Source organism: Salmo trutta, chromosome 28, assembly GCF_901001165.1.
Source record: "Salmo trutta chromosome 28, fSalTru1.1, whole genome shotgun sequence".
Lineage (NCBI taxonomy): Eukaryota > Metazoa > Chordata > Actinopteri > Salmoniformes > Salmonidae > Salmo > Salmo trutta.
In genome coordinates, this window is record NC_042984.1 from 9,877,315 (window position 1) to 9,905,214 (window position 27,900).

At 43.6% G+C, this 27,900-nt stretch overlaps 2 protein-coding genes across 3 annotated transcripts in view; one reads left to right on the forward strand and one right to left on the reverse strand.

Annotated features, from left to right (window-relative positions):
• Window positions 1-1,437: 1,437 nt before the first annotated feature.
• LOC115165430 (cilia- and flagella-associated protein 100-like) lies at window positions 1,438-21,188 on the reverse strand. The gene is made up of 15 exons (XM_029718530.1): window positions 20,831-21,188; window positions 18,181-18,249; window positions 17,940-18,040; window positions 17,581-17,767; window positions 14,878-14,942; window positions 13,702-13,865; window positions 13,429-13,509; window positions 13,061-13,242; window positions 12,864-12,957; window positions 7,077-7,125; window positions 6,828-6,979; window positions 6,258-6,393; window positions 4,257-4,459; window positions 2,900-2,993; window positions 1,438-2,650 (listed from the first exon to the last, which is right to left on the reverse strand). Exons 1-15 carry the CDS (start codon window positions 20,916-20,918, stop codon window positions 2,537-2,539), a joined length of 1,779 nt encoding a protein of 592 aa, XP_029574390.1. The 5' UTR covers window positions 20,919-21,188; the 3' UTR covers window positions 1,438-2,536.
• A 6,553-nt stretch (window positions 21,189-27,741) lies between these two features.
• Window positions 27,742-27,900, forward strand: part of LOC115165431 (Krueppel-like factor 15) — a 12,826-nt gene continuing 12,667 nt past the window's right edge. Inside the window, exon 1 of one of the 2 annotated variants that reach the window (XM_029718532.1) lies at window positions 27,742-27,900. This exon is cut by the window's right edge and continues 1 nt beyond it. The gene's annotated coding sequence lies outside the window, so the exon portion shown is untranslated. The other variant, XM_029718531.1, reaches the window with a different exon arrangement.

The following is a 27,900-nucleotide window of genomic DNA, read 5'->3' on the forward strand; positions in this document are numbered from 1 at the left end:
TGGTGAGGTTGGGTTGACCCTGGCTCCTGTACGGTGAGGTGAGGTTGACCCTGGCTCCTGTATGGTGAGGTGAGGTTAGGTTGACCCTGGCTCCTGTATGGTGAGGTGAGGTTAGGTTGACCCTGGCTCCTGTACGGTGAGGTTAGGTTGACCCTGGCTCCTGTATGGTGAGGTTGGGTTGGGTTGACCCTGGCTCCTGTATGGTGAGGTGAGGTTGGGTTGACCCTGGCTCCTGTATGGTGAGGTGAGGTTGACCCTGGCTCCTGTATGGTGAGGTGAGGTTAGGTTGACCCTGGCTCCTGTATGGTGAGGTGAGGTTGGGTTGACCCTGGCTCCTGTATGGTGAGGTGAGGTTAGGTTGACCCTGGCTCCTGTACGGTGAGGTTAGGTGAGGTTGACCCTGGCTCCTGTATGGTGAGGTGAGGTTGGGTTGACCCTGGCTCCTGTATGGCGAGGTGAGGTTAGGTTGACCCTGGCTCCTGTATGGTGAGGTTGACCCTGGCTCCTGTATGGTGAGGTGAGGTTAGGTTGACCCTGGCTCCTGTACGGTGAGGTTAGGTGAGGTTGACCCTGGCTCCTGTATGGTGAGGTGAGGTTGGGTTGACCCTGGCTCCTGTACGGTGAGGTGAGGTTGGGTTGATCCTGGCTCATGCTATACTGGTTAACTGAATATGTGGACTGTTGTGTGGCCTTACAATCCCTCACTTTGCAAAGCCATGTCTTGTCAGTGTGGTTAGGGATGTATGTGTGTGTGCCAGTTAGTCGTGTGGTTAGGGATGTATGTGTGTGTTCCAGTTAGTCGTGTGGTTAGGGATGTACGTGTGTGTGCCACAGTTAGTCGTGCGTCTCTTGATCATACCTTGTCTTGTGCAGTGAAGAGGAGAGTTTGCATGCTGTGACTTTTATACTATACAATCCTTGTTCTTGGTGTTTGATGATGATGTTTGGTCACTGTCCACTACAGCTGAATATATATATATATATAGCTTAATATGCATTTCACTTGTGTTACTTAACATTCTCCTTTTGATCAACTTCATTTCCTTCAAACAGAGAATGCTAAATGTTTTACGCCATGGGATTTAGTTCGTGTTTAGAACAACACTTGTGAATAGATAAATTCATGTAAATACTATGTTGTCTCTCTATGCAGATGTATAATGCAACGGATATGATTTGAATGTCCATCCATTGTAAATATGAATATCAAATGAAGAGTTTGTTACAGTAGTATGCTAGGAAGTAGAAGGTTACTTTTTCTATCAGGGTGTCTTCACATTTTGATGTGTTATGAATGTAAACGTAAACCTATAGTAATCAGTTGTTATTTGTGTCAAATGGATCGTGCATTTATCCATTTCCGGGTATTTTATTATCAAATGTATTTCACCCGAGGACAGCCAACTCATGTGAATAACTTTAGTTTACCATATTTGATATGATTCCATCATCTTGATTTTATTTGAGCGATTATTATACATTTATAGACTACAGAAGGTCTGAGGGAAGTCAAAAGAGAAAGCCCTTAGTAATGTAAAATGCTAAATGAATGCACATAAAATAAACCTTTTTGTAAACCTATCATGTCTGTGAGTTGGCGGTCTGGTTAAGATGTTGAAATTCACACAGTATGCATGCCTTGAGACCCATTCCAGGTCTCTTCAGATACCTAAGGCTGGGATTCAAACCGATCTTAGGATTTTAGGCATTGTGGGTTTTTAAAGGCAATGTTCTCACGTTCGTAGAGATCCCATTCACAGTAAACGCTGCATATGTCGGCTCAATCGTAAATTGCCTTTTAAAGCCAAAATGTCTATAACACATGTCTTGGATTGTAATGCCCATAACATATGTCTTGGATTGTAATGCCCATAACATATGTCTTGGATTGTAATGCCCATAACATATGTCTTGGATTGTAATGCCCATAGCATATGTCTTGGATTGTAATGCCTATAACATATGTCTTGGATTGTAATGCCTTTAACATATGTATTGGATTGTAATGCCCATAACATATGTCTTGGATTGTAATGCCTATAACATATGTCTTGGATTGTAATGCCCATAACATATGTCTTGGATTGTAATGCCTATAACATATGTCTTGGATTGTAATGCCTATAACATATGTCTTGGATTGTAATGCCTTTAACATATGTCTTGGATTGTAATGCCTTTAACATATGTCTTTGATTGAATCCTGGCCCAACTCAGCTTTATGTGAACGCATCAGGTGACATTAAAGCACTTTAAAACAGAATTCCAAAGTGTGTGGTAGTATTTGTGTTCAGTATTTCTGGAGGTCTGTACTTTCAGTTTACAGGACCGTTCATGATGTTCTTCTTCCTTAGCCTCTACACATACTCCTGATCTCAGGATCTTGATGCCATCTTGTGGCAGTGAAAATGTACTGGCAAAGTATCAACTCTCCAAAGTATAATCTGCACATACCGACAATTGAATTTGGATTTAACATACAGAACACATCAACTACTGAAGATCCATCAGGGACCATGGTCTAGGCCAGAGGGGTTCAGGTGAAGAAGTAGAGCTGCTTCTCCTTCTCCATGTCAGTGTCTCCGTCATCTTTGTTCACTAACTGCTCAGTTACCGGAGGTAGTGAGCGAGGCATCAGCTTCTTCCCCGTCTGAAATCACAAAATTCATATTAGTGTCTGTGTTGATATGTCTATACACTGACATCTGGTAAGGCTTGTCATGTATGATGCTTTCTTTTGTAAGGTCTGTGACCAACATTTAGTGTGTTGTCTGTCACCAACATTTAGTGTGTTGTCTGTCACCAACATTTAGTGTGTTGTCTGTCACCAACATTTAGTGTGTTGTCTGTCACCAACATTTAGTGTGTTGTGTTTTGTATTGTTGTGTGTTTCACTCACAGGTCTCTTGGTGCCAGCCTGAGCTCTCTCCAGGGCTTTACGTAGGCGCTCCTCTTGCTGCATCTTCTGCACACGAACCTTCTCCTCCCTTAGCCTGGAAACACAGACACATACAGTTTATTAGGTACACCACCCCATTCATTCCTACAGACAGTGAATCAAGTGGCCGTGGATTGCTATATAAAGCAGGCAGACAGGGAATGAGGAATTCAGGCACTGTTTAATTGAACGTTAGAATGGGCAAAACTAGTGACCTAAGCAACTTTGAGCTTGGTATGATCATCAATGACTCTGGAGCAGTGGAAATGCACTCTCTCGAGTGATGAATCATCAAGCTTCACCGTCTGGAAGTCCGACGGAGTAATCTGGGTTTGGCAGAGACCCGGGGAGAACGCTACCTGCCCCAATGCATAGTGCCAACTGTAAAGTTTGGTGGAGGAGGAATAATGGTCTAAGGCTGTTTTTCATGGTTCGGGCTAGGCCCCTTAGTTCCAGTGAAGGGAAATCTTAATGCTACAGCATACTATGACATTCTAGACAAATATGTGCTTCCAACTTTGTGGCAACAGTTTGGAGAAAGCCCTTTCCTGTTTCAGCATGACAATGCTCCCGTGCACAAAGTGATGTTCATAGAAATGTTTTGCCGAGATCGGTGTGGAAGAACTTGACTGGCCTGCACAGCGCTCCTGACCTGAACCCCATCGACCAAATTCGGGATGAATTGGAACGCCGACTGCGAGCCAAGCCTAATCGGCCAACATTAGTGCCCAACCTCACTAATGTTCTTGTGGCTGAATGGAAGCAAGTCCCCGCAGCAATGTTCCAACATCTAGTGAAAAGCCTTCCCAGAAGAGTGGAGGCTGTTGTGGCAGCAAAGGGGGGACAAGTTCCATATTAATGCCCATGATTTTGGAATGAGATGTTCGTCGAGCAGGTGTCCACATACTTTTTGTAATGTAGTGTATGTTAGCTAACTGACTGACTGCTGATGTGTTAGCTAACTGACTAACTACTGATGTGTTAGCTAACTGACTGACTACTGATGTGTTAGCTAACTGACTGACTACTGATGTGTTAGCTAACTGACTGACAACTACTGATATGTTAGCTAACTGACTGACAACTACTGATATGTTAGCTAACTGACTGACAACTACTGATATGTTAGCTAACTGACGACTACTGATATGTTAGCTAACTGACTGACTACTGATATGTTAGCTAACTGACTGACTACTGATATGTTAGCTAACTGACTGACTACTGATATGTTAGCTAACTGACTGACTACTGATATGTTAGCTAACTGACTGACTACTGATATGTTAGCTAAATGACTGTACTCTTGTTGGCCCACCTGAGTCTCCTCGCCTTCTCCTTGGCTCTCTCGGCCATGAGCACGCGGTCCTTGGGAACCAGCTCCACGTTCTCCAGCAACTCCCCCAGGAGGCCCTCGATGTTGGTCAGCATCTGCAGCGTGGTCAGGTTGGCCCCACTCTCCCCCGCATAGCTCCTGTACACCTCGGCCACCTTCCTGCCCAGGGCCTCCAGCATCACATCCTGTAAGGAGGGATAATGGAAGTCAGTCAGTCAGTGTAAGAGCCACGTGAGGGTGATCAAGTTCAACTTCACTGCTTCACACTCCCACTGTACCTCATTTGCCCTAGATTAGGCCTGTATGGTGACTTTGCCCCAGTAGGGTTCACTCTGTGTACGGTATGTGTGTATACAGTCATACCGAAAGTTTTGAGAATGACACAAATATTAATTTTCACAAAGTCTGCTGCCCCAGTTTGTATGATGGCAATTTGCATATACTCCAGAATGTTATGAAGAGTGATCAGATGAATTGCAATTAATTGCAAAGTCCCTCTTTGCCATGCAAATTAACTGAATCCCCCAAAAACATTTCCACAGCATTTCAGCCCTGCCACAAAAGGACCAGCTGACATCATGTCAGTGATTCTCTCGTTAACACAGGTGGGAGTGTTGACGAGGACAAGGCTGGAGATCACTCTGTCATGCTGATTGAGTTCGAATAACAGACTGGAAGCTTCAAAAGGAGGGTGGTGGTTGGAATCATTGTTCTTCCTCTGTCAAACAAGGTTACCTGCAAGGAAACACGTGCCATCATCATTGCTTTGCACAAAAAGGGCTTCACAGGCAAGGATATTGCTGCCAGTAAGATTGCACCTAAATCAACCATTTATCGGATCATCAAGAACTTCAAGGAGAGCGGTTCAATTGTTGTGAAGAAGGCTTCAGGGCACCCAAGAAAGTCCAGCATGCGCCAGGACCATCTCCTAAAGTTAATTCAGCTGCGGGACCGGGGCACCACCAGTACAGAGCTTGCTCAGGAATGGCAGCAGGCAGGTGTGAGTGCATCTGCACACACAGTGAGACAAAGCTTTTTGGAGGATTGCCTGGTGTCAAGAAGGGCAGCAAAGAAGCCACTTCTCTCCAGGAAAAACATCAGGGACAGACTGATATTCTGCAAAAGGTACAGGGATTGGACTGCTGAGGACTGGGGTAAAGTCATTTTCTCTGATGAATCCCCTTTCCGATTGTTTGGGGCATCCGGAAAAAAGCTTGTCCGGAAAAGACAAGGTGAGCGCTACCATCAGTCCTGTGTCATGCCAACAGTAAAGCATCCTGAGACCATTCATGTGTGGGGTTGCTTCTCAGCCAAGGGAGTGGGCTCACTCACAATTTTGCCTAAGAACACAACCATGAATAAAGAATGGTACCAACACATCCCCGAGAGCAACTTCTCCCAACCATCCAGGAACAGTTTGGTGACAAACAATGCCTTTTCCAGCATGATGGAGCACCTTGCCATAAGGCAAAAGTGATAAGTGGCTCAGGGAGCAAAACATCGATATTTTGGTCCATGGCCAGGAAACTCCCCAGACCTTAATCCCATTGAGAACTTGTGGTCAATGCTCAAGAGGCGGGTGGACAAACAAAAACCCACAAATTCTGACAAACTCCAAGCATTGATTGTGCAATAATGGGCTGCCATCAGTCAGGATGTGGCCCAGAAGTTAATTGATAGCATGCCAGGGCGGATTGCAGAGGTCTTGAAAAAGAAGGGTCAACACTGCAAATGTTGACTCTTTGCATCAACTTCATGTAATTGTCAATAAAAGCCTTTGACACTTACGAAATGCTTGTAATTATACTTCAGTATTCCATAGTAATATCTGACAAAAATATCTGAAGACACTGAAGCAGCAAACTTTGTGGAAATTAATATTTGTGTCATTCTCAAAACTTTTGGCCACGACTGTACATATGACTGCAAACAGTTGGGTGTGCTGTCTGTTTGTCTGTCTGTCTGTGAACAGTTAATGTTTACCTGGTCCTCTGTCTTGTATTTCCCAAAGGAGAAGAGTCGCGATTTGAGCTCCAGCTCAGCAGCCATGTCCTTCTCTCTCTGGATGGCATGGGCAATTATGTCAATCTGCTGGGTCAGCTGCTCTGTCTCCTTGTCCCTGGATACACACACAATGTTTAAAATTTGACCAATTTTGAATGCTTTGCATTCATTCATTCTTGACAGTATGCTCCTTCAGGTGTTCTTGCAAGATCGTTCTTGTAAGAACGGGAGAATGCACAATGTTTTTAATAAACGCCAACAGATTATGCTACTCCGAGGTAATGGCAGTTTGAATACCAGTAGTTCAATCACTATCGCCACTACAGTGGTTCTTCCTTTAAAAGTTGTGGCATACTGCAGCACAGCTTGCTGGGTGCCGCAGAATGCTATGGCACGTTATAAGTTGTGTCAGACATTGTTGCCAGAATGACGCAATTTACCACAATCTGCCACCATCTACCACAAACGATCGCGGCATAAGATCCAACATTTTAAAGGAAGAACCACTATATGTAGATGTGAGGACATAAAGTCGCTGGGCACTCTAACATCTTGTTGCGGGTGTTGTCCATAGTGTGTTTGAACTCCTCCATGGTCTCCTCTGTCTCTCTGGAGTTCTGGATCAGAGTCAGGTTCTGCTTCTCCAGGTCTGTCAGCAGGTCCAACAGCTGCTGAGGGTCAGTGAAGTACAGCTCCGGCTCCTGTGGGGTAATACATACACACAGTGAACCTTTACTTAGGTTAACGTTAAGGCTACTTTGACACAAGGTGAATGATATAGCATAAAACGTATCTGACCTCATATTCAGGTAGTTTGCTCTCATCCACCGGTACTGTAACCTCCTTCCTAAAACACAACCAATTGTTTTTCTTTTTTTTTCTTTTCACCTTTATTTAACCAGGCAGGCTAGTTGAGAACAAGTTCTCAATTACAACTGCGACCTGGCCAAGATAAAGCAAAGCAGTGCGACACAAACAACAACACAGAGTTACACATTGAATAAACAAACATACAGTCAATAATACAATAGAGAAAGTCTATATACAGTGTGTGAAAATGAGGTAAGATAAGGGGGGTGAGGCAATAAATAGGCCATAGTGGCGAAATTACTACAGTATGGCAAATTAAACACTGGGGTGATAGATGTGCAGAAGATGAGTGTGCAAGTAGCGGTACTGGGGTGCAAAAGAGCAAAATAAATAACAATATGGTGATGAGTTAGTTGGATGGGCTATTTACAGATGGGCTATGTACAGGTGCAGTGATCTGTGAGCTGCTCTGACAGCTGGTGCTTAAAGCTAGTGAGGGAGATATGAGTCTCCAGCGTCAGTGATTTTTGCAGTTCGTTCCAGTCATTGGCAGCAAAGAATTGGAAGGAAAGGCGGCTGAAGGAGGAATTGGCTTTGGGGGTGACCAGTGAAATATACCTGCTGGAGCGTGTGCTGCTGGTGGGTGCTGCTATGGTGACCAGTGAGCTGAGATAAGGCGGGGCTTTACCTAGTAAAGACTTATAGATGACCTGGAGCCAGTGGGTTTGGTGACAAATATGAAGCTAGGGCCAGCCAACGAGAGCATACAGGTCACAGTGGTGGGTAGTATATGGGGGTTTGGTGACAAAACGGATGGCACTGTGATAGACTGCATCCAATTTGCTGAGTAGAGTGTTGGAGGCTATTTTTTAAATGACATCGCCGAAGTCGAGGATCGGCAGGATAGTCAGTTTTACGAGGGTATGTTTGGCAGCATGGGTGAAGGATGCTTTGTTGCGAAATAGGAAGCCGATTCTAGATTTAATTTTGGATTGGAGATGCTTAATGTGAGTCTGGAAGGAGAGTTTACAGTCTAACCAGACACCTAGGTATTTGTAGTTGTCCACATATTCTAAGTCAGAACCATCCAGAGTAGTGATGCTGCATGGGTGGGTAGGTGTGGGCAGCGATCGGTTGAAGAGCGTGCATTTAGTTTTGCTTGCATTTAAGAGCAGTTGGAGGCCACGGAAGGAGAGTTGTCTGGCATTGAAGCTCTGGAGGTTAGTTAGCACAGTGTCCAAAGAAGGGCCAGAAGTATACAGAATGGTGTCGTCTGCATAGAGGTGGATCAGGGAATCACCAGCAGCAAGTTTGACATCATTGATGTATACAGAGAAAAGAGTCGACCCGAGAATTGAACCCTGTGGCACCCCCATAGAGACTGCCAGAGGTCCGGACAACAGGCCCTCCGATTTGACACAATGAACTCTGTCAGAGGAGTAGTTGGTGAACCAGGCGAGGCAGTCATTTGAGAAACCAAGGCTGTTGAGTCTGCCGATAAGAATGCAGTGATTGACAGAGTCGAAAGCCTTGGCCAGGCCTCTGAATACAGTTGCACAGTATTGTCTCTTATCGATGGCGGTTATGATGTCATTTAGGACCTTGAGCGTGGCTGAGGTGCACCCATGACCAGCTCGGAAGATATCATAACGGAGAAGGTACGGTGGGAATCGAAATGGTCGGTGATCTGTTTGTTAACTTGGCTTTCGAAGACCTTTAGAAAGGCAGGGTAGGATGTATATAGGTCTGTAGCAGTTGGGGTCTAGAGTGTCTCCCCCTTTGAAGAGAGGGATGACCGTGGCAGCTTTCCAATCTTTGGGGATCTCAGACGATACGAAAGAGAGTTTGAACAAGATAGTATTAGGGGTTGCAACAATTTTGGCGGCTAATTTTAGGAAGAGAGGGTCCAGATTGTCTAGCCCTGCTTATTTGTAGGGGTCCAGATTTTGCATCTCTTTCAGAACATCAGCTATCTGGATTTGGGTGAAGGAGAAATGGGGGAGGCATGGACAAGTTACAGTGAGGGGTGCAGGGCTGTTGACCGGGGTAAGCGTAGCCAAGTGGAAAGCATGGCCAGCCGTAGAAAAATGCGTATTGAAATTCTCAATTATCTCAGATTTATCGGTGGTGACAGTGTTTCCTAGCCTCAGTGCAGTGGGCAGCTGGGAGGAGGTGCTCTTATTCTCCATGGACTTTACAGTGTCCCAGAACTTTTTGGAGTTAGTGCTACAGGATGCACATTTCTGTTTGAAAAAGCTAGCCTTTGCTTTCCTAACTGCCTGTGTATATTGGTTCCTAACTTCCCTGAAAAGTTGCATATCGCGGGGGCTATTCGATGATAATGCAGTACGCCACATGATGTTTTTGTGCTGGTCAAGGGCAGTCAGGTCTGGAGTGAACCAAGGGCTATATCTGTTCCTGGTTCCAAAACAATTTAATGGGGCATGCTTATTTAAGTTGGTCAGGAAAGCATTTTTAAAGAATAACCAGGCATCCTCTACTGACGGAATGAGGTCAATATCATTCCAGGATACCCGGGTCAGGTCGATTAGAAAGGCCTGCTCGCTGAAGTGTTTCAGGGAGCGTTTGACAGTGATGAGGGGTGGTCGCTTGACCGCAGACCCATTACGGACGTAATGGGTCTGGTTGAAGACAGCAGAGGTGTATTTGGATGGCAGGTTGGTTAGGATCATATCTATGAGGGTGCTCGTGTTTACAGATTTGGGGTTGTACCTGGTGGATTCATTGATAATTTGTGTGAGATTGAGAGCATCAAGCTTAGATTGTAGGATGGCCGGGGTGTTAAGCATGTCCCAGTTTAGGTCACCTAGCAGCACGTGCTCTGAAGATAGATGGGGGGCAATCAGTTCACATATGGTGTCCAGAGCACAGCTGGGGGCAGAGGGTGGTCTACAGCAGGCGGCAACGGTGAGAGACCTGTTTTTAAAGAGGTGGATTTTTAAAAGTAGAAGTTCAAATTGTTTGGGTACAGACCTGGATAATAGGAAAGAACTCTGCAGGCTATCTCTGCAGTAGATTGCAACACCACCCCCTTTGGCCGTTCTATCTTGTGTGAAAATGTTGTAGTTAGGGATGGAGATTTCAGAGTTTTTGGTGGTCTTCCTAAGCCAGGATTCAGACACGGCTAGGACATCTGGGTTGGCAGAGTGTGCTAAAGCAGTGAATAAAACAAACTTAGGGAGGAGTTTTCTAATGTTAACGTGCATGAAACCAAGGCTATTACGGTTACAGAAGTCATCAAAAGAGAGTGCCTGGGGAATAGGAGTGGAGCTAGGCCCTGCAGGGCCTGGATTCACCTCTACATTGCCAGAGGAACAGAGGAGGAGTAGGATAAGGGTACGGCTAAAAGCTATGAGAATTGGTCGTCTAGGACGTCCGGAACAGAGAGTAAAAGGAGCAGGTTTCTGGGGGCGATAAAATAGCTTCAAGGTATAATGTACGGACAAATGTATGGTAGGATGTGAATACAGTGGAGGTAAACCTAGGCAGTGAGTGATGATGTGAGAGATATTGTCTCTAGAAACATCATTGAAACCAGGTGATGTCATCGCATGTGTGGGTGGTGGAACTGAAAGGTTGGATAAGGTATAATGAGCAGGGCTAGAGGCTCTACAGTGAAATAAGACAATAAACACTAACCAGAACAGCAATGGACAAGGCATATTGACATTAAGGAGAGGCATGCTTAGCCAAGTGATCATAAGGGTCCAGTGAGTAGTGAGGTTGGTTGGGGTCACGGCGATTCAGACAGCTAGCCGGGCCATGGGTAGCAAGCTGGCAGAAGATGGTCTGTTTTTAGCCACCTCGTGCGTTTCCGTCGGTAGATTAGTGGGGTTCCGTGTGGTAGAGGGGACCAATCCAATTGGCAAAATAGTTATAGTTATAGTGGCCCAAGAAAATTGTGCGATAGACCTATTCAGATAGAAGCCGATAAGACAGCTAACGATTACCGGGCCGCAGATGGGCGTTCAGGTTACGTCGCGACAGAGGGGCCAGTTGGATAACTCCCTCAGGCAGATAATGTTGGTAGTCCAGTCGTGAAGGCCCGGTGGGGCTCCGCATCGGCAGTAAAACGGGTCCGGATAGGTGATTGTAGCCCAGGAGTGGCTGATGGAACTCTTCAGCTGGCTAGCTCCGGAATAATTGATGTTTGCTCCGGGACTGATGTTAGCCAATAGTCACTCGGATAGCAGCGAGCTAGCTGCAAGATCCAGGTGTAAATGTCCAGAGCTTGCGGTAGAAATCTGGGGATATGGAGAGAAAATAGGTCCGGTATGCTCTGGTCAGAGTCGCGTTGTACAAAAAGTGCCGATAGCTTTTTGAGCTAAAGGATAGCTGATGACTGCCAACCGTGGTTAGCTGAATACTAACGTTAGCCAGTGAACAGTGAACTTCTGGCTAGCTTCTGTTGTGGATTTCAGATTTGAGGTGAATAATACTTTTTTAAAACAATTGGTGAGGTGGGTTGCAGGAGAGTGTTTTGAAGTTGAGTTTTTAGAGAAAAAAATACATAAAAAGATGAGCGAAGAAAATATGTAAATATATATATACACGGGATACGACAAGATGAGGACAAAGGACGTCTGACTGCTATGCCATCTTGGATGGAATTCAGAGCTTGGGGTAGGAATCCGGAGATATGGAGAAAAATAAGTCAGATTTGCTCTGGTTAGAGTTGCGCTGTGCAGTGGCTAGCTGACTACTAGCTAGCAGCTAGTTAGCTGGCTAGCTTCTGTTGGGGGGTTCCGGTTCAGAGAACGGATCAGCAGGGCTCCGTGTGGTAAACCAGGCCAATTGGCAAAATAGGTATAGTGGCCAAAGAATTTGTCAGATGGGCCTCTTAAGCTAACAGTCCGATGTGCTCTAGACAGCTAGCGGGCTGCGGCTAGCAGGCAAGCGGGTGGGAATACAGGGGACGTCGCGACGGAGGAGTCAGTTGAAAAAAACCCTTGTGCGCAATTACGTTGGCAGTCCAGTCGTGATGGGTCGGCGGGGGTCCAGGTATTGTAGCCCAAGGAGTGGCTGATGGGCCTCTTCGGCTAGCCGGGAGATGGGCCTATCAGATGGGCCTAGCAATGGCTAACTGATTACTAGCTAGTAGGTTCCGGTTCCGGTTCTTAAGTATAAAAAATAGCAGATCCGTACCACATTGGGTGAGGCGGGTTGCAGGAGAATATTTTTAGTCTGTAGATGGAAAGTGATATTAAAATATATACGAAAAAACCAGGGAAAAACAATATTTACACGGGACAAGACAAAACACACGTCCGACTGCTATGCCATCTTGGTTAGAGACATAAGGATCAGTGGAAGCTGCTGAGGGGAGGACAGCTCATAATAATGGCTGGAACAGAGTTAATGGAATGGCATCAAACATATGGAAGCCATGTGTTTGATGAATTTGATACCATTCCACCTATTCCGCTCCAGCCATTCCAACGAGCCCATCCTCCCCAATTAAGGTGCTACCAACCTCTTGTGACAGGGATACAGTTAAACGATGCAACAGAGACATCTCATCTCAACAACACACTCTTGAACAGGGCTCTCCAACCCTGTTCCTGGAGAGCTACTGTCCTGTAGGTTTTCACTCCAATCCTAATCTAGCGCACCTGATTCTAATAATTAGCTGGTTGACAAGCTGAATCAGGTTAGTTACAACTGGGATTGTAGGGAACAAGGGGGCATCTCTCCAGGAACAAGGTTGGCGAGCCCTGCTCTGGAGTAATGATCCTGTACTGGGGCTCCACTCACGGCTTGATGCTCTCTCTGGTTCCCATCATACTCTGTCTCTGGGGAGTCCTGGGGTCACATACAGGAGGCAGGTCCCTGGCCATACTCTCTCTACCTGAACAGAGAGAACGTAGATCTCTAATGAACCGGACCCATAATCACAGTCTGTCAAATGTGACTGGTGTGATATGATGTGACAACTACTGTAATTGACATACGTCTGTCGGGTTTGGCTGTCTCGGCTAGCTGAGCCTCCCTCTCCTTGATGGCAGCTTTGATCTTGTCCACCATGGCCCTGCGAGCCTGCTGTCTCTCCTGCCACTCTGTAGGGGACAGCTTCAGCAGGAAGTCATTGTACAGGGTGTACTCCTTCAGGATCTCCTCGTTCTTGGAGATGTCACTGTGGACACGTATGAACACGTGCCATCATGATCAATTGCATGTACGCAATAACATTTGTAAAGCTTAAACCAACCACAAACAATGACTCACATCCAGAAGCCATCACACAAAGTATGTCAACGTATGCATAATTCATGCACAGTACATAGTAAAAGAAAGGACCCTTTACTGTCTGTCATACTACCTTTTCACGGCCACCATTTTGCCTGAGATCCTCTTGATCTCTGCAACCTTCTCCAGTTTGGCTTTGGTCTCGTGTTCAGCACTACAACAGTCAACATGAATGATGATTTAAAGGAAGCACATGGAGGGAAATACAGTCTTCTTGTTGGTTCAGTCATTCAAAAAAGGTATCTTATTGTTATTATTCATAATAATCATTATACCCATAAAAAAAACACTGAAATCACACAATATAAAAACTGTTTTGTAGAGACAGTGGACTGTAGTCTGGTACATTTTGATTGCCTCCACTGAGTTCTTGTCATTCTCCTCGAGGAACTCGTCAAACATGGCCGTGTCCTCGTCTAGAAATGTCTCCGCCTGCTGCAGCCTGTTCTCTTCCTTGGTGGCCACCTCGGCCAGCTTGTGAATCACCTCCCTCTTCACAGCCAGGGAGTACTGGAGAGAAAGGGTTAAAGGTCAGTGACCACAGGATGGAAGGAGAGGAGAGACTTTGCGTTCAAAACAGAGAACAAGTCCAAGTAAGAACAGAGACGGAGAGTGTATATTGTTTTGTTGGTATAGCAATGGAAAGACACAACAGGAAAGGTTACATTTGAAGAGATAATTGCAATTTGTGTGTTCTCCATGCTGTGGTATGCTAATACTGTACATGTAATAAGTTAAAGAGCTGTCTCTCCCTTGAGGCAAACAGACTACTCAGTAAAGGAAGTGTCTGGAGGTTTGTACGGTCTGGAGAGTGAGTAATCTCAGGAAATGTAAATGTCTGCGGCTCTGGGACTTAAGAGGGTGAAATGTGATGCCAGGGGACCTATTAGACATGCAGCTTGAGACCTGGGGATTGATGCCTTTCAAGTAAGCTACTGCCTCAAAGTGTTTTCATATTCATGTAGTTATTTACTTTCTCTGAAACAGTTAGGACTGGACAACAAGCATATCCTGATGTAATCGTGCCCTTTTTTCTTCTTTTGCTTTTTTACATCTTTTTATGAGGCTGTGGAAAGAATTAAGGGACGAAAATGTGTGTTTTTAAAGGAACAATGCAGGTTTTGTCAGAGCTTGGGTAATAGGTCAAACAAGCTTAGCTCAGGGAAACTTTGGGCAAATATAAACGGAGCCTTCAAGCAAAAAGGGGACGCACACGAAGCTGAACCAAGCCATGCGCTGTGTTACCAATAACAGCAATCGCGCCTTTCTGTTTTTCCACTTACCTCATCTCTGAACTGATTTACGTATAAAACAGCTTTTGTTGTTGTTATTAACTCTGAAGCTAAGAAGCCTTGTGGTTTGAGGATTAGACAATATATACTCCAGTGGTGAAAACAATAATGCCATGTTAACTTCTGTAAGTGCATTGATGTGTCTTTTTGGTTTTGTGAGTGTGAGACAGTAATCATACATAACTGGACTGTGATTGGTTTGGTGTACTAAGCATTATGTAATTTCTTACCTCAATGAGAAACATCTCTCTCTTCTTAGTGATGTACTCACTAATATTCTCCCTGTCATTGGAGTCTGATGAGGGAACAAACTCTCATTGATTACTGCCTGTCCTTTTAGCATCAGTCATCTGGACAAAACTTCAAATACTTTTACGCTAACTCAAATGCTTTTACGCTAACTCAAATGCTTTTATGCTAACTCAAATGCTTTTATGCTAACTCAAATGCTTTTATGCTAACGCAAATACTTTTATGCTAACTCAAATACTTTTATGCTAACTCAAATACTTTTATGCTAACTCAAATGCTTTTATGCTAACTCAAATGCTTTTACGCTAACTCAAATGCTTTTACGCTAACTCAAATACTTTTATGCTAACCCAAATACTTTTATGCTAACCCAAATACTTTTATGCCAACTCAAATACTTTTATGCCAACTCAAATACTTTTATGCCAACTCAAATACTTTTATGCTAACTCAAATACTTTGAGGCAAAGACAGGAGAGGGAATACATATAAAATCCCTTTGACTTTGGATACAGGACAGTCTTTGTTCTCTTCTCTAAATGGTTAGGATTAGAATTAGGAGGGCAGGTCCAATATGAGAGGACACGTTCTCTCTGGAGCATCATCACTACAGTAACACAAAACACTTTTTGTCTTGGAAAACAGCAATAGCTAAGTAATCCTGATGAATGAGGAAACGTATCTATTAAAGAGAAATTTGCAATGGAAGTGGAGAAAGTCAAAGTTGCACGTCCAATATGATATTCTGAGAGAGCAACTTGGCATATATAAGGCAATTAGAAATGCCAGACGGGCTTAGTTAAAGTGGTAAATGATCTTAGAGCCAACACAGATGCCAAACAGCTCTCTGTCCTTGTACTCTTGGATTTAAGTGCTGCATTCGACACTGTTAATCATGATGTCCTTCTGGACAGACTGGAGAGGTGGGTTGGCCTCTCTGCTCGAGTTCTAAATTGGTTTAGGACCTATTTAACCAGTTGAGGGTTTGTCACCTTTGGTGAACACAATTCAGAGAAAATACATATCACATGTGGCGTTCCACAAGGTTCAATTTTGGGTCCGGTACTGTTCAGTTTATACTGTATATGTTAGCCCTTGGCAGCGTTATCAGAAAGCACAGCATTGATTTTCATTGTTATGCAGACAATACACAACTTTACATTTCTGTGTCACCAGAGGATTTTAGTTCCACAGATAAATTATTAGACTGTATTAGTGATTTAAATACTTGGATGGCTCACAACTTCCTCCAGCTAAATCAAGACAAGACCAGGGTAGTTATTATTGGAGCCAAAGAACAGAAAGAGAATTTGGCTTCAGATTTTACTTCACTGGCAATAAAGATAAAACACCAGGTAAAAAACCTAGGTGTCATTTTAGATTCTGAACTGAATTTTGAAATCACACATTAGGAATGTGACCAAAATAGCTTTTTACCACCTGAGAAACATTGCAAATGTGCGTCCGTTTCCCTCTCAGGCTGATACAGAGAGACTCATCCATGCTTTTATTACAAGCAGGCTTGACTACTGTAATGGTCTCATGTCTGGTCTACTCAAGAAAGCCATTGGTCAACTGCAAAACATACAGAATGCTGCAGCACGGGTACTGACCAAGACCAGATGGAGAGCACACATTAAACCAGTTTTAAGATCTCTGCACTGGCTGCCAGTGAGTTTTAGAATTAGTTTTAAGATTCTTCTTTCGGTTTTTAAATCAATCCATGATTGTGCACCCCGATATATGTCAGACATGCTTTTGAGTTATGTACCCAGTAGGTCCCTCAGATCCTCTGGCACTGGCCTTTTAACTATCCCAAAGCCTAGGACCAAGAGGCATGGAGAGACAGCCTTTAGTTATTATGCCCCCAGCCTCTGGAATAGCCTGCCAGAGAACCTGAGGCGGGGGGGGCAAAACTATGGACATATTTAAAAGAGATCTTGAAACAAACCTTTTTAGCTTGGCTTTTCCTTAGGGTGCTTTTTAATCTCTGTTTTTGTTGTTATTCTTTTGTTTTTTATCCTCTTCTGTTTGCTGTGTAGTAAATATTTCTGTTTTTATTTTCATAGTTTTTAATTTGTTTTTTCCTGTGAAGCACATTGTGTTGCATTCTGAAATGTGCTGTATAAATAAAGCTTGATTTGATGATTTGATATAGTATTGGAAAACAACAGAGCACATCATTTCATTATGTGTCAATAGTCAGATTCAGTAACTTGTCAAGTTATCAACTTACCTCAATGTCTCTGGGGATTATCCTAGCTTCCCACTTAGTCATGCACTGATGTCAATTGGAGAATAGGTGAAGATTTGACTTCAGTGGAAGTTAGGATTCACCCCCCTGAGACTACAGTAAAAAGACCCAGAGAAGCATCATGATATACTGGTCATCAGAGCCATGTATTAGAGAGTTAGGACTTTGAGGTCTCTGCATTATGATGCATTTATATTACCTACATTCCATTGCAGCAGTGTTAGCTCCCCATGGGCAATATTGACCAATAGCAGTTCACAGAATGTTCTGAATTTCAAACAATGCTATGTACAAGGTTCCAAATACTGATAATGAATGGAGGAATGAATGGAATGCTCAAAGGTGCTAACGAGGCCTCTGTTCTAAAAGTTGTCCGAACTCTAAATAAATGGCTCTGGTGGTCATGAAAGGCCTGATGGGCACTCACTCAGGATGGCAGCTTTCCTCCATGCCGGATCATCCCTGAGGGTGGACACAGCCTTGCTGCTGGAGGTGGGGTACACCTCATTCTGCCCCTGCCTCAGCTCCTGCCTCAGGTTAGCCTGCTTGGCTTGTATCCTCCCAGCGTAGGTGGACTTCTCATGAACCTTCAGTGTCTGCTGTCGCTGGCGCTCCTATGGTTCATCACACAAATGAGCATGGTCAAGATGGCATGTTGAAAGATGGCACTGAGGATCAGAGTTTGATTAGATATTATGATGGTCAAGGATAATGAATGCAATGAAACCCTGATAGAGTCAAACAGAATGTTCAAATACTACAGACGACACAACATGGCTTCTTCACCAGCTTCCTTTGTTCATTTTCCTTGTTTCTCAGGAGGAAGATGTTGTCTGCCGGGAGTTTGAAGGGATTCCTCCTCGCTGTCCTCACTTCTCTCTGTCTCTCTGCATAAACATACATAAACATTCCCATACTTTATACAACCGTACTGAACACTGGTTGTTGCCAAGTAAATACCAGAGAGCTGTATCTCCATATACCTCTAGTTGTCTATAGACATTAATGCACCAGGATGTCAGGTCACCTGAGACTGGAGGCTTGGTGTCACTGCAGGAGATGAGAGGACCTGCTAGTCTGAAGGCTGTCTGTTTCTCTGTAGATAGTGGGCGTTAGAGTGGGGGTTAGAAACAAAAATAATTGTATTTGTCACATGCGCCAAATACAACTGGTGTAGACTTTACCGTGAAATCCTTGCTAAAATAAAATAGTAACTTGAGGAATTCAATAAAATACACAAGAATGGAGCTATATACAGGAAGTACCAGTACCAGATCAATGTGGAGCTATATACAGGGAATACCAGTACCAGATCAATGTGGAGATATATACAGGGAGTACCAGTACCAGATCAATGTGGAGCTATATACAGGAAGTACCAGTACCAGATCAATGTGGAGCTATATACAGGAAGTACCAGTACCAGATCAATGTGGAGCTATATACAGGGAGTACCAGTACCAGATCAATGTGGAGCTATATACAGGGAGTACCAGTACCAGATCAATGTGGAGCTATATACAGGGAGTAGCAGTACCAGATCAATGTGGAGCTATATACAGGAAGTACCAATACCAGATCAATGTGGAGCTATACACAGGGAGTACCAGTACCAGATCAATGTGGACCTATATACAGGGAGTACCAGTACCAGATCAATGTGGAGCTATACACAGGGAGTACCAGTACCAGATCAATGTGGACCTATATACAGGGAGTACCAGTAGCAGATCATTGTGGACCTATATACAGGGAGTACCAGTACCAGATCAATGTGGACCTATATACAGGGAATACCAGTACCAGATCAATGTGGACCTATATACAGGGAGTACCAGTACCAGATCAATGTGGAGCTATATACAGTACCAGTACCGGATCAATGTGCAGAGGTACCAGGTGTTTGAGGTAGATATGTACATGAAGACAGGGTAAAGTGACTAGGATAGATAATAATAAGGTATTTGAGGTAGATGTGTACATGAAGGCAGGGTAAAGTGACTAGGCATCAGGATAGATAATAATATGGTATTTGAGGTAGATATGTACATGAAGGCAGGGTAAAGTGACTAGGCATCAGGATAGATAATAATAAGGTATTTGAGGTAGATATGTACATGAAGGCAGGGTTAAGTGACTAGGCATCAGGATAGATAATAATAAGGTATTTGAGGTAGATATGTACATGAAGGCAGGGTAAAGTGACTAGGCATCAGGATAGATAATAATAAGGTATTTGAGGTAGATATGTACATGAAGGCAGGGTTAAGTGACTAGGCATCAGGATAGATAATAATAAGGTATTTGAGGTAGATATGTACATGAAGGCAGGGTAAAGTGACTAGGCATTAGGATAGATAATAATAAGGTATTTGAGGTAGATATGTACATGAAGGCAGGGTAAAGTGACTAGGCATTAGGATAGATAATAATGAGGTATTTGAGGAAGATATGTACATGAAGGCAGGGTAAAGTGACTAGGATAGATAATAATAAGGTATTTGAGGTAGATATGTACATGAAGGCAGGGTAAAGTGACTAGGCATCAGGATAGATAATAATATGGTATTTGAGGTAGATATGTACATGAAGGCAGGGTTAAGTGACTAGGCATCAGGATAGATAATAATAAGGTATTTGAGGTAGATATGTACATGAAGGCAGGGTAAAGTGACTAGGCATTAGGATAGATAATAATGAGGTATTTGAGGTAGATATGTACATGAAGGCAGGGTAAAGTGACTAGGATAGATAATAATAAGGTATTTGAGGTAGATATGTACATGAAGGCAGGGTAAAGTGACTAGGCATTAGGATAGATAATAATGAGGTATTTGAGGAAGATATGTACATGAAGGCAGGGTAAAGTGACTAGGATAGATAATAATAAGGTATTTGAGGTAGATATGTACATGAAGGCAGGGTAAAGTGACTAGGATAGATAATAATAAGGTATTTGAGGTAGATATGTACATGAAGGCAGGGTACAGTGACTAGGCATCAGGATAGATAATAATAAGGTATTTGAGGTAGATATGTACATGAAGGCAGGGTAAAGTGACTAGGATAGATAATAATAAGGTATTTGAGGTAGATATGTACATGAAGGCAGGGTAAAGTGACTAGGCATCAGGATAGATAAGAAGAAGAGGAAGAAGATTAAAGAGTAGCAGCATGTTATGAGTGTACAAGTGGGTGTGAGTGTCTGTAAGTGAGGTTTTGGTTGATCAATAGCAGCATAGGGAATAGTGTAATTTCAGCGTTACAAAGTAGCTTACGTTGTACCTACCTGTTTGTGCAAACTGAAATGTAAACAATAACAAAGCTGCCACCCTCCACTGATTGGGTAAAAATCTGAGGGAAGGGGCTGGAGAAATGTAGCCACGTTCATAGAGATCAAAATGATGGTTTGAACCATGTTTTGAAGGTAGGCCTACTGTACACAGTGTTTGTTTACAATTACATTGTTTACAAACATTGGAGTAAAACAAACGTATATTTTGGGTTCTAATGGGGTTAGACAGTTGAACTGCACTATCTAGACCTCTCTTAATCCTAGAATCCCTTCACCAGCATTTGCCCTGGTTTTAGATTATATTGTATTCTACAGTCATCGCGCACATTGCCTACTGTAGTGACACTGAGCGTCAAACACAGTAGACGGCTTCCTCACTTACTATAAATTGCTGGGGGTCTGTCTTCGATGCTGTCCGGGGATTCAGCTCCCGCGGTATCCTTCACCGACATCTCTTCTTGAGCATCCATGAAGAAAAGTAAATTACATTGGAGAGTATGGATTCTAATCGTTCGAGTCCAATTATGCAAATATACTACTGCTAGGCTGTCATCCTGTGTTGCACAGCCTCAATTGTGGCCTTTTTCTTTAAATAGGCTAATGCAAATCATTTATTTAAAACGATAGCCTACCTTACTTTGTGAAGTTGTTGTTATAGCTATGCTCCTATAAACGATAAATACTTTAAATACACTATATAGAAAATGTCTTCATAGACTAAGGCTATCTGTAGGGTATTGATTATGACACATGTCACCGGCGACCTGCCATATATGTAAACATTTTGATTACGGATTTGCGTGACATGGCTGGAGCGTCACAATTGATCAAGATGTAGAGCTACGTGATCTAACGCGACAACAACCGATCCGATAGATGGCAGTGAACCTGTCTGGCATATGTAGTCTACAATTAATACATTGGATGTTGGCTACCTATTGAATGAGAATTGGGCCTAAAATCAAATGTTATTTGTCACATGCGCCGAATACAACAGGTGTAGACCTTACAGTGAAATGCTTAGTTTACAGTGAAATGTTTACAAAACAATAAAAAATATATACCATTTACTACATATAATATTGAGGTAAAACTGTTTGCAACTGCAGGATAGGATTAGCCCTATGGAGAAGGAATTATGAAAATTGAGCTTTCAAGAATGCAGTCGCACTTTATCGAACGTTAGGCTATAGTTCAATACATAATGGTTGCCAATAATGGTTTATTTTTCCCATGATAATGTATTTGAATATTCACTCAAGCCATCCCTAGTATGAAATATTTCCCCCCAGTTTTGTGCTACCCACAACATCGAATTCTAGGGTTGTCTTCCTCGTTTCAAATGGCAATTCTAGAACGTTCTGCATTCTTGAATGCTCAATTTTCATAATTCCTTCTCCACTGTAGCCCTATGCCTAGGGCTAATCCTATCCTGCTGTTTCAAACAGTTTTACCTCAATATTATATGTAGTAAATATTACAGGTTTTTTTTTTAATCGCTTTGGTACTATTTTCACAAGTAGGCCTACTGTATGTGGTACATTTTCACAACTCTTAGTACAGCACTCCAAACTGGTCACACTTGTAATGAAGCCAGTCTTTCATTCAAAATCTGTCATTTTGCATTAGTTTGGATTGTAAACATCTCTCACCACACAACCATTGATTAAAAATATACATTTATTGCGAAATGTAATGAGAACGTTGGTTTAATCACCAAAACACAACATAATGATATATTTTCAATTTAGTCGTTTTAACTACCAGTTAATCCAATAGCAAACAATGCAAGGTACTTGTTTCAAATCACCCTTAGAAGTGAATATAATATATTTTTTTAATTATAATAAAAAAGTTTCTAATATAATATGCTACTATAGTGTAAGGTACTAGGGGGTGACTTGCCCCCTGGGGTAACTGCCTGGGGTAACATTAAAACCACAAGATGTCAGCAAATTATTTTCCCCAAACTTTCCCTGGCTGCCACTGCTCTTGCTCAACAAAACATTTCACAGCTTTTGGAGATATTTCAACCAAATGGTTATGTGGTAAATGGATATATTCCAATGAAGTTAGAGCTATAATTGTTTTTAAAATATGCAAGTAGGAAAGCCTTAAGATAAATAATAAAAAATATATCATTTTTTGTAAAGTAGTAATGTGTTGGATGAGTGTGTTGGGGCAACTCCCCCTCCTAGGGGGTAACTGGCCCTTTATGGTTATGAATGTGTTTCTACCTGTCATTTAGGCAATGACTAGCCCAGTTATGCTAACTTGTTAGCTAGCAACTTCACTAGCAGTAAATGCTAGCCAGCTAGCTAATTAGCATAAGCTGCTATGAGTGCTAGCTAGAAACCTTACTACCAGACTTTATAGCCTTTTAGCTATTTTCCACAGCATTTGTGTCATATAGCTAGATAGCTAGCTACATTTTTACTAGAGAGCTTTTCAATTGGCATCTCTCCCCCTGTTTTCAGTCACAGGTGGGGACTGGATTAGGTGTGAGCAGTGCAGGAGGTGGGCTTATGAGTTGTGCTCCAATTTGACTGGGGATAGCTTTATTTATGACCAACTTAGAATCGTGCAATAGCAGAACATAAGAGAGTTGCCACATCAATGTTACACTGAGTTAACTATTTAAGTTATTGTTATTAAATGTTATATTCCAATGTTATTTCATGTTTTTAGTTATATTCCATTCCAATTTATGTTCCAATGAATATATATTTTATATTAATTAATAATAACTATTGAAAACCTTTTGCTCCTGAATGTCATTTTAAAGACTGCTGGGATTTGGTGGTAAAATTTCACAACTCTTAGTACAAAATTCAAAACAGATCATCAAAAAAGCTTTTTTTTCCAAATGTTATTTGTTGATGTAGCCTATATATTTGTTTATCTTCATTTGTACTCAAACCTTGTCCTATTGACGTGTCCCAAATAACTGCTAATAATAGTAGCCTAGATGTGTTATATGGCATTTGGCAATCAGCAACAACCAAACAAGTTCCCTCCCTTAAAGACAAAAACAGAATGAACTCAGTTTTCTCAAGTAAGGTCACTGCTGGTCACAACTGTTGATTTTCTCTAGCAGTCCAACATAGCAACTAAAGCTTGTTTACTCACAGCTCTGTTCTTTCCAGTTTTTTGGAGCTGTGTTTTGCTGCTTGATCTTTGAACATGTGTCTAAAATCTAAATCACAAACATTTCCCTGTACCCTGTTCTTTTCCTGGGTGCTGAACTGAGGGGAAAACGCAGTTGTCGACCACAACATTGTAATCATGCCCTTTAAATGGCGAGGATCTTAGACCTTTGCATGTTTTTCTAGGTTCAAACAACGAAAAGGGGGGAAGAGAAAACAACCCTCCAGCCTGGAGGCTTTGAGGTTGGAGCTGCAATCCAGGGATGAGGATATTTATCTAGGCAAGTCAGTTAAGAACAAATTCTTATTTACAATGACGGCCTACCCCGGCCAAACCCAGACGACACTGAGTCAATTGTCCACCGCCCTATGGGACTCCCAATCACGGCCGGCTGTGATTCAACCTGGATTCGAACCAGGGACAGCACTCTGTTTCTCTCTCTCTGTCTCTCTCTCTCTGTCCATCTCTCTCTCTCTGTCTCTCTCACTCCCTACCTCCCGATATCTCCTGACCTATGGACAGGGTTCTGTTCCAGAGACTTGAGAAACACTCCAGAGTCCAATTCTCCTCTCCCCGAGTGTCTCCCTCAAACTTCCAGGAAAACCCCACGCGTATGTGTGTGTGTCTGTGTGTGTGTGTGTGTGTGTGTGTGTGTGTGTGTGTGTGTGTGTGTGTGTGTGTGTGTGTGTGTGTGTGTGTGTGTGTGTGTGTGTGTGTGTGTGTGTGTGTACAACTCTGCTATCATAAACAGTCTTCCTAAGTGCTCCAAAGGAATCACCTTAAAAATAAAAATAAATTGATTTGACTTTATTTCAAATGCCTTTTATACTGTACAAACATTTCAATGTCCATTCATTAAGTAAATGCATTCATCCATTCAATTACAATAACACATTTTCACAAATCCAATATTGTAAAAGTGAACACAGGGTCGGTGAAAATATATATCCCCCACCAACATGTGTGGATGTAGGCAAAATGCGAGGACCTAATCCACTGAAGAGGATGAGACAGTCCGATGTAACAAAAGCCCACTAAGCTGTCTAATAAGTGTATTAGACAGAGGGGGCAGAGAGGAGAGCCAGGATGGGCTGTGTTGTGTTTACATGTGCATTAGACAGAGGGATGCAGAGAGGAGAGCCAGGATGGGCTGTGTTGTGTTTACATGTGCATTAGACAGAGGGATGCAGAGAGGAGAACCAGGATGGGCTGTGTTGTGTTTACATGTGCATTAGACAGAGGGATGCAGAGAGGAGAGCCAGGATGGGCTGTGTTGTGTTTACATGTGCATTAGACAGAGGGATGCAGAGAGGAGAGCCAGGATGGGCTGTGTTGTGTTTACATGTGCATTAGACAGAGGGATGCAGAGAGGAGAGCCAGGATGGGCTGTGTTGTGTTTACATGTGCATTAGACAGAGGGATGCAGAGAGGAGAACCAGGATGGGCTGTGTTGTGTTTACATGTGCATTAGACAGAGGGATGCAGAGAGGAGAGCCAGGATGGGCTGTGTTGTGTTGTGTTTACATGTGCATTAGACAGAGGGATGCAGAGAGGAGAGCCAGGATGGGCTGTGTTGTGTTTACATGTGCATTAGACAGAGGGATGCAGAGAGGAGAACCAGGATGGGCTGTGTTGTGTTTACATGTGTATTAGACAGAGGGATGCAGAGAGGAGAGCCAGGATGGGCTGTGTTGTGTTTACATGTGCATTAGACAGAGGGATGCAGAGAGGAGAACCAGGATGGGCTGTGTTGTGTTTACATGTGCATTAGACAGAGGGATGCAGAGAGGAGAGCCAGGATGGGCTGTGTTGTGTTTACATGTGCATTAGACAGAGGGATGCAGAGAGGAGAACCAGGATGGGCTGTGTTGTGTTTACATGTGCATTAGACAGAGGGATGCAGAGAGGAGAGCCAGGATGGGCTGTGTTGTGTTTACATGTGTATTAGACAGAGGGATGCAGAGAGGAGAACCAGGATGGGCTGTGTTGTGTTTACATGTGCATTAGACAGAGGGGGCAGAGAGGAGAGCCAGGATGGGCTGTGTTGTGTTGTGTTTACATGTGCATTAGACAGAGGGGGCAGAGAGGAGAGCCAGGATGGGCTGTGTTGTGTTGTGTTTACATGTGCATTAGACAGAGGGGGGCAGAGACAAGAGCCAGGAAGGGCTGTGTTGTGTTTACATGTGCGTTAGAGAGAACGTTGCATAATTCTCAGGGGCTCTCAGTCTCCCTAGAGATGTTTTGGTACTACATTTGACACTGTTTTGTTGGTAGTGAGACCTCTTGACAGCAATCCGTCCTAGAGCTGGAGTGTCTGTCCCAGGGTGAAGTCAAGTGTCCTGCTACCCCTAACTGTCCTCTAGTTCCTCGAAAAATTCCTCCTGTGCCTTAATTTAGCAGCTTAGAGACCAACACCTCAGCGTGGCCTGGCATCAACAGGCTAAAGCTTCCCTCAGCCTGGCCTGGCAACTACAGGCGAAAGCTTCCCTCAGCCTGGCCTGACATCAACAGGCTAAAGCTTCCCTCAGCCTGGCCTGGCAACAACAGGCGAAAGCTTCCCTCAGCCTGGCCTGACATCAACAGGCTAAAGCTTCCCTCAGCCTAGCAACAACAGGCGAAAGCTTCCCTCAGCCTGGCGTGACATCAACAGGCTAAAGCTTCCCTCAGCCTGGCCTGGCATCAACAGGCTAAAGCTTCATTTTGGGACGGGGCCCCAGGATTGTATATTACAACACGAACCCCCTTAAGCTACTGAAACAACAACATATTCCTTTATCAGTCCTTTACCACAGGAACCCCCTTAAGCTACTGAAACAACAACATATTCCTTTATCAGTCCTTTACCACAGGAACCCCCTTAAGCTACTGAAACAACAACATATTCCTTTATCAGTCCTTTACCACAGGAACCCCCTTAAGCTACTGAAACAACAACATATTCCTTTATCAGTCCAAAACAGTGAAGAATGACTAGTAGGAGACTTTTACTGCCATGTTTATTCGGTAATCTAGTACGCCCTGAAGATACCATTAGCTGGTTAACTAATCAGGAGATATCTGTATAGACAGGCCGCTGCGGAGTGTAGCCTGCCTGTATAGACCGGCCGCTGTGGAGTGTAGCCTGCCTCTATAGACCGGCCGCTGCGGAGTGTAGCCTGCCTCTATAGACCGGCCGCTGCGGAGTGTAGCCTGCCTGTATAGACAGGCCGCTGCGGAGTGTAGCCTGCCTGTATAGACCGGCCGCTGTGGAGTGTAGCCTGCCTGTATAGACCGGCCGCTGCGGAGTGTAGCCTGCCTGTATAGACCGGCCGCTGCGGAGTGTAGCCTGCCTGTATAGACCAGCCGCTGCGGAGTGTAGCCTGCCTGTATAGACCGGCCGCTGTGGAGTGTAGCCTGCCTGTATAGACCGGCCGCTGCGGAGTGTAGCCTGCCTGTATAGACAGGCCGCTGCGGAGTGTAGCCTGCCTGTATAGACCGGCCGCTGCGGAGTGTAGCCTGCCTGTATAGACCGGCCGCTGCGGAGTGTAGCCTGCCTGTATAGACAGGCCGCTGCGGAGTGTAGCCTGCCTGTATAGACCGGCCGCTGCGGAGTGTAGCCTGCCTGTATAGACCGCCTGCCTGTACATTTTTTTTTTAAACATTTTAGTCATTTAGCAGACGCTCTTATCCAGAGAGACTTACATTTCATACATATTTTTTTTTTTTTTTTCGTACTGGCCCCCCGTGGGAATCGAACCCACAACCCTGGCGTTGCAAACACCATGCTCTACCAACTGAGCTACAGGGAAGGCCATGACCATATCTTCTAGATTACATTGATTTTATGGAGCGCCAACATTTTAGGCACAAACACACATGTCATATTCTAATATAAAATGTTATACTATAATTAAATCAATTTCTATGAATGTGGCATTCACTATGATTGCATAAAAGTTACCCAGTCTTCATTGCGTTTTAGCTGCAGGAGGATGAGAGAGTTTCATGTAACTGCAGTGTCTGTCTGTCTGTCTGTCTTTAGTGAGTCCATGAACGACAAAACATCGAGTCCAGCCTCCAAATGTTGTCAGCCAATGCGAAGCGCAGAGCAGACGAGCCTTCATAACCAAACCCCTAATTACTTATAAACTATACAGCACTAATCATGTGACGGTAGTGTACTACTACTACTACTACTACTACCGTAGATCGTAGCACCCGCCCTACGGATCGGCATTGCGATGAGAAGCTCGTCTCAAGGGCTTATCCACAACGCTATTGACTATTGACATCATCTCACCAACGGATAATTTTTCACTTACTTCA

Excerpts from the sequence above, each read along its gene's own strand:
- LOC115165430 (XM_029718530.1), bottom strand. The coding sequence starts at position 20,918 with ATGGATGCTCAAGAAGAGATGTCGGTGAAGGATACCGCGGGAGCTGAA. Across the intron at positions 13,243-13,428 it reads AAAATGGTGGCCGTGAAAAG|TGACATCTCCAAGAACGAGG; the intron begins GTAGTATGACAG and ends ACGTGTCCACAG. Across the intron at positions 6,980-7,076 it reads GCAAACTACCTGAATATGAG|GAGCCGGAGCTGTACTTCAC; the intron begins GTCAGATACGTT and ends ATTACCCCACAG.